Source organism: Crocodylus siamensis, chromosome 3 (genome assembly GCF_052110815.1).
Source record: "Crocodylus siamensis isolate JL-2025a chromosome 3, ASM5211081v1, whole genome shotgun sequence".
Classification (NCBI taxonomy): Eukaryota; Metazoa; Chordata; order Crocodylia; family Crocodylidae; genus Crocodylus; species Crocodylus siamensis.
In genome coordinates, this window is record NC_143397.1 from 253,388,385 (window position 1) to 253,401,358 (window position 12,974).

A 12,974-nucleotide genomic window follows, 5' to 3' on the forward strand; every position below is an offset into this window, starting at 1 on the left:
AGAGGAGGTGGGCAGAGAATGAAAATGAAACCTGTTTGGCCTCCAAGTGCAAAAACAACCTCCTCCCCCACCTCAATATCCACTTTTCTGTGGAGAGATTGGTAGGAAATTGAACACCTGCAATGAAATTCTCTAATTTTGTACTTCCTATTAAAATAGAACAACTTGGAAAGTTCCATTCCAGACATTAGCATACCGCTTTTAAAATAGACTGTGTATTGCAGTGGTGCCCAACCTTTTTGCCTGGTGAGCAGTGCCCAGTCCATCCACAGGCTGGACCCAGCAGGTAGTCCCAATCTGGTACCTGGGAAAGGGGGTGGTGGGGCACTATCTGGCTGCCTGGAGGGAGTAGCCCAGCCATAATCTAGCCATGAGATGGAGGGGGACTTGGCTTGGCTCTAACCCAACCCTACAGGAGGGCGAGAGGGGTTGGCTCGGCCTTGATCAAGCCCCGTGAGGGGAAGGAGGCATGGCTTGCCCCATCTGGCTGTGCAAGGGGAGGGAGTGTACCCTAGCTCCGATCTGCTACCCTAGCCTTGGGAATTTGGCAGTAGTGATTGCCACTGTTACCCTGCCACAACATGCATCTTTTGCTGTGTGCCCATGTCACGGAAAACAATGGATCTACTATAAAAGCTAATACTGGAGGAGTTAACAGCAAGTCAGTCAAATTAAAAAGCTCTTCATAAAGCTACATATTGTTAGATTAAATACATTAGAAGATGCTGGTCCTGCAAGTTTCACACATTTGTGAAATGTTGTTAAGAAACTTCTCTGTCAAGAAATGAAATTCTCTCTCATGAAAGCAAATAGAGTCCTTCACAAATCAAATAATTTAGGTATTTCTCTGTTAAGAAATAAGCATGCCATATGTGATTTAGTTCTCCAAGACCCTTGACAAGGTTTAAGGTGTGTTGCATTAAAATGACAAATTAACTTACCATTCATCACATTTTATTTATTTATTTATTTATTTTAGAAGACAATAGTCAATACCAACAATTGACTGATCCGCTCATTGACTGACTTGTCTTCTCTATTTAGGACTAGTTACACAGTGCATCATCAAATAATAAAAAAGAAGAGGTCCATACAGTTAACTACCAGTTGGTGTTACCCTTATCCAACAGGGGTTTTTTTCTTTTTACAATAAAGAGTACTTCAGCCCTGCCTTTTGTATTTCTTCATACCAAAGGATTGCAAAAGTCAGGATCTTCAGAAGTTAACTTGCAACTCTCTTAGCTAGCATTCTAGAGTACTAAAAATTATAATACAGAAGTGCAGCAGGCTGATGAAACAACTATCATGAGGATAACCAAAATCTAAAAGAAGTGCTTGGCAAATCCTCGACTGTCAAGACACAATGGAACATAGCTCCTACTTATTGTATGTCAATCAGCTCCAGTTCTAACTAAGTAAATGGAAGTGAGAAGAAAACTAGGCATATGTGGAAGGGGTAAGTGTTTAACACAACAGAGTGCCTATCCCAATTCACTACCACTTTCCTACTAGCCAGTCACTGAAAGGACTGTCATCAATGGACTCTCTCCTCCTCCCCAGTGGTGAAATTCACACGGAAATAAAATACATTAGGTGTAAACTAGTGACGCGACTTAGAATGAAGGCAGTAACAATGGTAAATTGAATTCATCAACAAAGGCAGAAAAATCGGAAATTAGTTTCTTGCCTTTTTCAGCAGGGTATGTTGAAGTGATGTTCTAAGTGAAAGCATGGTTTTACTGTGAAATCTTACTATGCTGTTATACATTTGTCAGATAGGCTGGCTGATTTGCAGAAGCAGTATTTAATTTAGGCTTCCAGAAATGTAAAGACATTCATTTTACTTTAAAAAAAAAAAAAAAAGACTAGAAAAACAAAGTATTTTACGTTTGGTGACTTGCTGGTCGTCTGGTGACATTGCATACTCTATATTTTCTCTTCATTTGTCCACAGTGTGTTATCTCCACCTTTAGACCTAACAATTTGAAAACAAGAATTATTACTTTGTTTCTTCAAAAACCATTTTCAGTCTCTTAAACCCAAAATTTGGGACTTTTGTACCAGTTACATGCTTGTTATAATTTATGATTAACTAAGATTTTTAATTTATGGATTATCCCATTTAGGGGTGCACTGATAAAGATTTTTTTTAGCCAGTACTGATAGCCCATCATTAACCAGCCTTATTGGGCGATACCAATCCGATAGCCAATATGCATCCTGGCAGTGTGCAGAGCAGCATCTGGCTGGTAGGTCTGGGGGGGTGGGTGGTGGGGGACAGATCGAAGTCCCCATGGTGAGGGAGGGAGTGGGGCGAGAGCAGATGCTGCCCAGCCAGAGCAGGGCATGAGATGGAGCTGTAGGTGACTCATCTGGGGGGGGCGCTGGGAGGTGGGGTGGCTCTCCACCACTGTGCACACCCCCAGGGGAGACGGGGGGAGGGGGGCATGTGCCCCACAGATGTGTGTGCAGACCAAGAGCGGGCTGCCCACTGTGGGCTCAGGGCCAGGGGCTGTGCTGGCCTTTTCCCAGCAGGAGGGCTGGACCTAGGTTGTGCTTGGGGCAGGCAGGCAGTGGCAGCACTGGGAGTGGGGCTATAGGATGGGCTATAGCCATCCCAAAATTCACTGTAGCCCCTCCCCCATCCCAGCACCACTACTGCCTGGTGTGCCCCTGCTTGCCCTGAGCACAATCCTAGCCCAGACCCCTGCCAGGAAAAGGCCAGTACGACCCCTGACCCAGCCCATGGCGGGCAGCCCGCCCTCACCTCACCACCCCCCCGCCCCGGACTTTCGTAAGGCCTTCGACACCGTCTCTCACCCCGTTCTCATTAAGAAACTGGGGGACTGTGGTGTCACCCACACAGTCAACTGGGTCGCCAACTGGCTGGAGGGCCGCACCCAGAGAGTGGTGGTGGATGGGTCATTTTCTCCTCAACCTGGAGGGATGTGGGCAGTAGGGTCCCCCAGGGCTTGGTCCTCAGGCCCTCACTGTTCAACATCTTCATCAGTGACTTGGACGAGGGGGTAAAAAGCACCCTGTTCAAATTTGCTTATGACACTAAGAAGTGGGGGGATGTGGGCACGCTAGAAGGGAGGAATAGGCTGCAATCGGGCCTTGATAGGTTATGGGGTGGGCTGATGAGAATAGGATGGGATTCATCAGCGACAAGTGCAAGGTGCCGCACCCGGGGAGGAAGAACCAGGAGCATACCTAGAGGCTGGGGAACTCCCTTCTTGTCAGTGCAGAGACAGAAAAGGATCTTGGAGTCATCACTGATGCCAAGATGAACATGGGCCGGGAGTGTGGGGACCGCGGTCAGGAAGGCAAACCGCACCCTGTCATGCTTCCACAGATGCATCTCTAGCAGGTCCAAGGAGGTGATCCTCCCCCTCTATGCAGCACTGGTCAGGCCACAGTTGGAGTACTGTGTCCAGTTCTGGGCACTGCACTTCAAGAGGGACGTGGACAACATGGAGAGGGTCCAAAGGGGGCAGCAGGGGGGCAGCAGGACAGACCCTACAAGGAAAGGCAACAGGACCTGAACCTGTTCAGCCTCCAGAAGAGAAGGCTGAGGGGAGATCTAGTGGCCTGTTACAAACTAGTCAGAGGGGACCAGCAGGCATTGGGGGAGTCCCTGTTCCCCCAAGCATGACCAGGAGTGACTAGAAATAACGGTCACAAGCTGGCAGAGGGCAGATTTAGGCTAGATATCAGGAGGCGCTACTTCACAGTCAGGGCGCCTAGGATCTGGAACCAACTTCCAAGAAAAGTGGTGCTCGCTCCTACCCTGGGGGTCTTTAAAAGGAGGCTAGATGTACACCTTGCTGGGGTTGTTTGACCCCAGTAGTCTTTCCTGACATGGCAGGGGTCAGACTCGATGATCTACTCAGGTCCCTTCTGACCCTAGAAACTGTGAAACAAGTCCTGGGGGCAAATGACCTCCGTGCCTCCCGGTGGGGTGTGCACAGCAGCGGTGAGCCACTGCCCCAGATGAGCCAGCGCGACTCCATCCTGCACCCTGCCCTGCCCCAGCTGGGCAGTGCCTGCCCTACTTGCTCCTTCACCATGAGGGCCTCAATCTGCCCCCCCACTCTCCTTCCCTCCCCACAGACTTACCAGCTGGACTCTGCTCTCCACACTGCTGGGTTGCATGCACACACGCACGCAGCATTTATCAGTGACAGTACTGACTCTCCCCCGTCCCCCAAAAAAAGCCAATGGCCAATAATGTAAATTTTCCAATTATCAGTGACGATCTGATACAGGCAGATATATTGATGCACCTCTAATACCATTACTAAGCAGGATGAAATATGGGATTAAAATCCTTCTAGAAGCTTAAATAAAAAGGACTAGATAATGCACTGAGCCATATTTTTTTTTTAAAGATTCCATCTTTTCTAAAGATTTCCCTCTTTAAATGGCAAATATCTATAAAGATACTAGCATCTTTTTTTAGAAATAGGTAGCATAAGTAGTCTAAGCGGTAAATTTATAATTTTTTTCATCCTTTCTAAATGTGTTAGATAAATCAAAATTACGGTAAAAAAGTCCGTTTTCAGTTTGGACTGTTAAAAGCACCATAAAAACTGGGTTCACCAAGGAAAGGAACTATGTGATGTCAGTTACCCAAGGATTTTAATGTCCTATTCAGTGTTCAGAAAGATGTTGGCTCTTGCAAGTATGAAAACATATGCCACATGTGAGCACTTAAAGAACTGCCTGTAAAATTGTGAATTCTGAAAAGGCTGAAAAACATGCTGTTAATTGAAAAACCTAGTCACTGGGGAAAAGAATTTACACTGCTTATTTGATCCTGAACTTCCCAAAAAAATCCCCCTAAAATTCTTCCCATGCTTTATTTTTAAAATATTAAAGAGGGAGTTAAAAACTTGAACTGTACCTTAACTGTACAGGTGTGTTCAGTTCCAGCTGCAACACTTTTTCTTGCATAGCACACACTGACCTGCACTTTGTTTTTTGGAAGGTGAATGAAGGGGAGGAAAAAAACCCCCACAAAAAAACCCAACTTTTCTTAAAAATACCATTAATTACAGCATTTCACAGGGACTGCACAGGCAGCTGCAGCGAGGGAAAAAAGCAAAATCCTGTGGCTTCTCCATTAACCCCCTAGCCGCAGGATGCAGTGCCCAACCAGCTCAAGGAGTAAAACCAAGAACAGAATTTGGCCTATGCTAGAAAGCATGGTTCACGTGCAATTGTTGTTTCAACTAAAACAGGCAGGTTAACTCTGACCTAATTTTGATAATTCTTACTGATTTAGACAAGCCCAGAAGCTCAGATTAATGCTACTAAGAGTCAAACAAACTTTAAGACAATTATGTTTGTTTACACATGGACGTGTACCAATAAAATGTTAAATTTGCTTAGTTAAACTGGTATAGTCTTGTGCAAATACTTATTTCAGTTCATCTTAAACCTTTTCCTAATTAACTTTTCCTAAACTAAATACATTTAAGCAGCAATAACTGCCCATATAACCTTTTGTAGTGATCTAATTAAGTAAATTTAAAACCACACACCTACTTAAGATGTACAACTCTGCTTGTAGACAAACCATCTGATTTCACGAGTCACATGAAGGATAAATACGGGCTCCAAAGCCACATGGCAAAAGGAAAAATAGGAAAGGCTGAAATACAGACCTGACCACTGGAGTTCTAGAAGTCTTGCAATGCATCTATCATAAGATGCCAGTTTAATCTCTGCTCAAGAGCACAGGGGAAGTGTTCTAGCAGTCATTTTCTCTCCCAATAGGAAAATAAAACTCCCTTAGCAAATAAAAGCTTCCTTGGCTACTTGAAAGTAGGGGTACACCAATAGAGATGTTTTTGGCTGATACCAAATAGCTGTTTATTAACCAGTCATATTGGCCAATGCAGATCTGATTGCTGATGTGCAGCCCGGCAGCTTGGACACCAGTGCTGGCCTGCAAGTCGGGGGGGGAAGGGAAGGGAAGGGGTATGGGGGGGCAGCACGAAACATTTATTGGTGACGTTATTGGCTATACCGGCCAAAAAAAAAAAAAAAAAGCCGATTGCTGATAATGGCCATTTCCCTTTTGTTGATGCTGATCGATATAAACCAATATATTGGTGCATCTCTAATTAAAACTTGATATCATAAAACAGCATTAAGAAGCTTTGCATCTATTGCTTAATTCTTACCTTTTATTTCTTTGGTAAACTTTACCCTTTGGGAATCTGTCAGAGGTTTCTGTTGCTCTTCAATACTTTTGAAATCCAAAACTTCACATACAAACTCAATTACTGGCTGTGCCTTGTAAAATGCTGTTGCAGACACTACAGATAAAGAAAAACATGGCTGCACAATTAATTAAACCACAGCAGATTTCATGTAACTTAGGTTCTTGAGAAGTCCAAAATTGGGATTCAATTTGTTCATTTTAAATTAACAGAAAAGAACATAACTGAAGAAATAGTGCTGTACTTACCATCAATGTTAAGCATCATTTTCCACAGTGAAGGTCTGACTGATTGATGGAATCCAAACCAAACTTCTCTGCCACCACCCAGAGGATTTGAGCACCCTTCAGAGGCAGTAAAAAAAGACCTCCCCACAGGGGTATACCTGAAATCAGGAACATAAATCCATTAGCTGTTGAATTAGATCAACAAACCAAAAGAGGGGGAAACTATATAGTAAAAGAACATCAACAAATAAAAAAAACCTACAGATGTAACTTAACTGGTTATTTTAAATCCTTCCAGCTCCTTCCTGTATGGCTAGGTCTGTTGGCTAGACTTCTGTCAAAGAAAGCAACCATTCTGCTGCTGTTGGCATTTAAGTATCCCTTACTCGACTACCTAAAAAGCTCATTCTGTCACATAAATCAAAGAAAGGAACTCAGTGTTTACCCTATTTGCAGTTCCCATTTTCCAACTCAAATACCTTACTTTGAAGTTAGCAGTGTAACTGAGATAGAAATCTGGCCTTAGAAAAGTCATTTAATTCTTTAGTAAGTGTCAAAACAAGTGGGCAAGTTTTTAAAGAAATCTGAGATAATGCAACTATTTAAGTAGGTGACATTAGTTAGCATTTGGAAGTGTCACTGAAGGTACCCAATACAAGTTGTCTAAAGTTAGCTGATCATAATCCATAAGAAGGTTCTCCAATTTCATATCTGACTTTTTCTTCTCGTCTTCAAATCTTCCAGACACCTCTCATAACTTCAGCTTCCACAATGAAGACCCATTGAACCTCCTAGTTGCACGTTTCCTATCCTCACCTCTTCAACCCATTTCCAAGTCTAATTCTAATTCCACCTCCTCTACCACATGCAACAAAATCAGCTTATCTTCATTCCCAGAATCTTTAGTGACTTATCCTGGAATGACCTATCATTTCCAATTCACTATCAAATGTCAGCTCCTGCTTCTAAATCAGCCACAGATGCCAGTCCTGACTACCCAGCTTTTTGATTTTTCAAACAAGTCCCTTTATATATTCTCCTGTGCTTTGGGAAAAGTTCCCCAGAAATAGGCACAAAGCCATCTCACTTAAGTTGCAAGCCACTTTGTCATTAGAATAAAGTCTAGAAGAGCTAAGCCAAAACCATCCCCAGACCATTTTAGACCCTGTTGGAAAAGCAGCAAATAGCTCATTTCAGTTGCAAACAGCTTCTTACAGGATGCTTTGAAGGAAGAGGTTTGAAGGGAAGAGCATATGCTACTTTTTAGTTCTCAGAGGAAAAAGGAAAAAGCTGCTGGCAGCTGGTGAGAAGAGGACCTGCTTTAATTGATGTTTTGTCTAAGTTTTATGCTGAAGAATAAATCTGGGCTCCTCAGGACTCTTGGGACATGGCAATGAGTGCTTTCTGGACTGGAGAAGAGCAGCATTGACAAGCCTTCTTTGATATGACACAGCAAACATGGCAACAGTCAGAGCTCGGCTGTGCTGGCACCACTGTGTACCACACTAATTAGTATGATCTCTTTGGTCACTAGGGCCACCCCAAAAGTAACAGCACCGATTCTTTCATGGTTAGCTCTCCAAACAGAACAGCAAGAGTAGCTGCTGCTAGGTCCATAAAACAAAAACAATGTTAAAGTAGAAGAGGCATTTAAACAGTTCAAATGATAAGTTTTCTAAAGGCTTTCAAGGCCTTCTCCTCACCTCATGGAAGGCAGATGCCTCATCACAACATCCAATGCCTGGATGGTTTCAAAAGGAACACTTGGCAGCCGACCAGAAAGAGCATCATGTAAAGCCTGCAGACTCACGCAGGACATCCATTTGATAGCCACTTTAAATATCCTGTCCTTCCCTTCTCCTGGCAGTGTGACCTCCAACTCCACCTGCAGCATTGGCAAAGGGAAAACAAGGCAAGCAGATGATTCTTTCCGATTTAAGACAAACAGCAAAAGGTTGTTAGAGACTGAGAACTCCCCTTGGCAGCACTATATCCCACTGAAGAGAACACACAAAAGCAGTAAGAGATGTAAACAGCAAAGGCTGGAGATTTATAAGCCACTAATTTACATCTGCTTCCTTAAGCTGGCTTTTCCAGGGATGCGCTTTCCCGCTTCCACAGCTGTAAGGCAGCACATCTTGGCTGAGCTCTTTTATCAAATGCAAACTAGAAATACAATGGCCTGCTTGCAGATGTTTGCTATAGTGATATTATGGCCAAGATGGTCCGAAAAGCAAGATTTATTGCTTTTAGTATTTTTACTAAACCAGTTACACAGTTGGGACAGAAATTAGACAAACTTTTGGGCAGAAAATGTCCTCAACTCTGGGAAAGCAGATACAGCCTAAGATAAAGACCAAGCATAAGAATTACTGACTTTATACTTGCAAAGTCAGCTTCTGTGTAGGCGGAATTAAGCCTGGTCTATCATCACCTTCAGTTTGGACAGTCTCTCATAACGCATAAGCGTATGGTATTACTGCTCATACACATTTTAAAAATTACATGAAAAAGACTTTAGAAAACAGGCTTCTTTTCCAGAAGAGCATTGTTAAAAAGTTTTGTAAATAGCACAGAATAAACCACAACCTATGTATCATCATTATTAATCCATAGAGAGAAAGAATAGGTATATTGCTTTCATGTGCTTTGATCAATTTTTTTTTGTCAAATGACACTGTTGCACTGAGGAAGTCCCATCTGAGGTAAACCTGTGTAAATTTTTTGAAGCTATTTATACACATACCCTTTTCATCTTAGCTGAATTTAACGGTCATGTATTTTCTGGTTAATATACATTGCAAAGACATTGCTGGTGAGTAAAATTATTAAAACTAATTATAATTGAGGCTTACCAAAAATCATGTTATGCATCATGTTTCTACCCTGTCCATTTCTGTCTTTTCTTTCCTCTTCCTCCCTCCCCTGGTCTCATCTTACGAGCCCCTTAACCGTAATGGAATGGAACAAAGATAAAGAACTAGACTACTTGTATTGCAGTAACTGTGTACCCCGATGGAAATAAAAGACTTGGGATTGAAGCATCTGCATTGCAATTACAGCTAACACTTTGGCTTGGCTCATACCCTGATATGACCCAAGTCAGGTAGCTAATCTGTATCACAGACTAAATCAAATATTTTGTTTTCAACATTGAAATATATGAAGAAAAATAACAACACACACATAAAAAAATAGCTATCTGTATGCTCTAAATTGCTGAGATCAAATACACTTCAAATACTGACCTACATCAATGGGTCTCCATGTACTGTCTAATATAACTCCTAAAAACAAAAGGCAGCCGTTGGACAAAACCCTAGATACTTCTTCCAGAATGTAAGTTATATGATTCTCTTTGTTGCAAGCACTAGAACTAAGATTGCAAAAATATTTCAAGTATAGCCTCCTATTCCTTATTTTCAAGCTTCTGGGGAACATGTAATGTGTACTCTTCGACTAACAGCAAAGGTTTTGGTGCAAAGCATCAGTCTGGAGTCAGCTTTCAAAAGCAACTGTGCTGGCAAACAACAGCAGGAATTCTGAGGATCTGCTGCTGTGACTTCCTAGAAAGCAGATGCCAAAGTGATTTCCTGAATGAGAGAGCCAACTCTGACAGTTATACAGTTGGGCTGAGGAAGATCAATAAAAATAGCAAACTTATAGGCAATATAAAAACATTTTTCCTGCTGTGAAACTGTCACTGTACTTTATTCCCACACAAATACTTTCTTACAAACTAACTTTTGGATTCAAATCATCCAGAATGGTTTATAAGGCCACAAAACAATAAGTCCCTAAACCAACAGACGAAAATGGGAATGGTTACCCTGTAGAATCACAGAACAATAGGGCTGCAAGATAACCAGAGCTCATTTTGTCCAATCTCATACTCAAGGTAGGATCTGCTCTGTCTAAACCAGTAGCGCTCAATATTTTGACCCTGAGATCCAGAAGAGTGGCTGGAAGCTGACTGTGACCAGACACAGCCCTGCACACCAGGATTAGGCCATGGGCCTGGGCACTACCCCTTCCCATCTCTGTTCACTAGGATTGGGCCCAGCCTTGGCCCTGCCCCCTCGCACCATCAGTTTGCCAGTTTATCCAGGTCATTTTGAATCCTAGTCTTGTCCTCCAAAGTGTACGTACGGAACTTCATTTGGCTGTCTGAAATCTGCTATGGAGATTCCTATAGAGTTGTTGTAGGTATACATTTTAATTGGGACCATTTAAAAAGTTGCCACAAAAAATTTATCTTAAAATAATTAAAATTAAATGCAGAAAGTTATGTTCATTCAGTGTTGAAATGACAATTCAAAAGGAAGGGGTTAGATGTTCAATATCACCATTAGCTTAACATCCCTCACATAAAAATACAAATTTAAAATACTATGTCTAGATAAACGTATTGGTTTGCATTTTTCTGTTAGAACTACCCTAAAAAGTATCTGCTTTGACATGGATTTCTATAGGAGTTATCTGAAGAACTGAAGAGGCACCAGAAGCTAACACTACATTGCTGAGGATACTTTGAGATTAAATATTTTTTACTAAAGTTTAAATTTTGTAGGAATACAGGAAACTACATCTCTTAAGTAGTAAACTGAGGTATATGCTTTAGTGAAGAATCCAGCGAAGCTTTCTGATTTCTTAAATCCTCAGCTCATCATTTTCTCTGATATTTGTAGTTATAAGAGAGACTGACTGGATCACATTCTGAACTTTTTCTGCCTCAAACTCATTCAAGACCAAAAGACACTCAGAAAATGAGTAATAAATTATTTACAGGACAGTCATGTATAAAGGCTGGATTACGCTGGACATTGTGCAAGCACACGGCAGGTGACAGTAAGAGCCAGTGTAGTCCAGTGGATAGAAAACTGGAGCAGAAATCAGGAAGTCCTCAATACTTTCCAGTTCTGTCCCATGACCTTCAATAAATCACTTCATCTCTCTACTTTTGCTCCTCTCTCCCATTTGTCTGTATTGTCTACTTAGACTGTAAACCAACTCCCTGGAGTACAGACTCTCTCTCATTTGGTGAAACCCAGTACAAGTTATTTTATCAGGCCCTAGCAGGAATGTTTTTTATTTAGTGATTTAGTCCAAGCATAAAATTACTAGGTACCAGGAAAGGTCTGGGGAAGGACAAAGAATAATCACAAGGCAAGATGCCATTAGATTGCAATCTCCGATTAGAAACTTAGTTTTAAAAACTTACTTTCTCCCTCCCAATAGGAAGCGCCATAGCTGTATAAAGATTTTTTCTTCCATCAAATACTGGTTTACGATCCCCAAAGATCTGCGTTTTAAAGTGCTGAACCATATGCTCCACAATTTCTCTGAAAACACAAAAAAGAATTAAGTTAACATCACTACCAAAATCATTCCAAGATTTAAAAGAGAGTACTAAAAAACTTCTGATATTAATATATATGAATACTTATTTGTAAACATACAAAATGAGGGGCTTGTCAACAGTGCAATATTAAAGAAAATCTGAAATTAATCACTCTTTATGCAAATGATTGCTCAGAACATATTTCATTCCTTTTGACCATTCAATTCTTTCTACTCTATTAAAGGAACACAGTCAAAGTTTACAGGTCCAATTCTTTTTAATCAAAAAACATTTAAGTGGGGAAACACATACATACACTGTTTCCAATAGTGATAATGATAGTTATCAATAATGATAGTTTGCAACCGGAGAGCCAGGCAAACAGGACAGGAGGAAGGGAGGATAAGAAAAAGGTAGCACATCAGGTGTGACAGATGATCTAACGAGGTGAGGACATAGACAATGCACAAACCAGTCACATCTCCCTCATATTCAAAATGAGTCTAACTTCATACTTTTTCAGATAGCAACAGCAGACAATTTTACCAGTACCTATGTGGATTGAGAATATCAATGTATTTAAATATGGTATACATTGATTTAAATGTGGTTGGAACCCAGGCTGCACATTCAAGTACTGTACGCGGTAGTAATTTGGTATGGGTATTGTAAATGATTACTTGTGGTCAAATGTATGTTTTATTGGAAAGGTCCTATTCTGAGATTTTGGGCCCAAACATCCCAAAGGGGCATTAAGGCTACAAACACTGAAATGAATTTAAATTTCAAATTGTCCAGTAGGTAACTGAAATACAATGCATCTCGGAGGTGCTCAGATAGTAATGAGTGCCAGTACAAAACTTTAGGATAGAAGTCTGAGTACATAAAAGAAACGTAAATAGTGAAGATGGCTTTAACTGGCTATTTCCTTGATCTTCCATGGATTTTTAGGGCAAAAAAGGATGATAAATCTAATATGATCTTCTGTATAACATAGGCAATAAAACCTGCCCTATAAATGTATCAATTACAGTGGTATTTCTAGGGGCCCCAGGGGTAGAGCATGCCCTAGATGAATGACTTTTGATGTTCCTAGGAACCAGTCTCGTAACAGACCTACATACAGAGATCCATGCTCAGAGACCTCTGTGCAAATACTGCAGCACACTTAATTTT

At 41.5% G+C, this 12,974-nt stretch overlaps 1 protein-coding gene across 2 annotated transcripts in view; it reads right to left on the reverse strand.

Moving 5' to 3' along the window:
* AGO2 (argonaute RISC catalytic component 2) overlaps positions 1–12,974 on the reverse strand; it is an 89,754-nt gene that overhangs the window by 36,738 nt on the left and 40,042 nt on the right. Inside the window, exons 3-7 of one of the 2 annotated variants that reach the window (XM_090040711.1) lie at positions 11,679–11,799; positions 8,161–8,342; positions 6,479–6,615; positions 6,192–6,326; positions 1,888–1,975 (exon numbers count right to left, since the gene is read on the reverse strand). In XM_090040711.1, the coding sequence (XP_089896837.1) occupies positions 1,888–1,975; positions 6,192–6,326; positions 6,479–6,615; positions 8,161–8,342; positions 11,679–11,799 (663 nt within the window). Of the gene's footprint in view, positions 1–1,887; positions 1,976–6,191; positions 6,327–6,478; positions 6,616–8,160; positions 8,346–11,678; positions 11,800–12,974 lie in introns of both variants that reach the window. The other variant, XM_090040712.1, reaches the window with a different exon arrangement.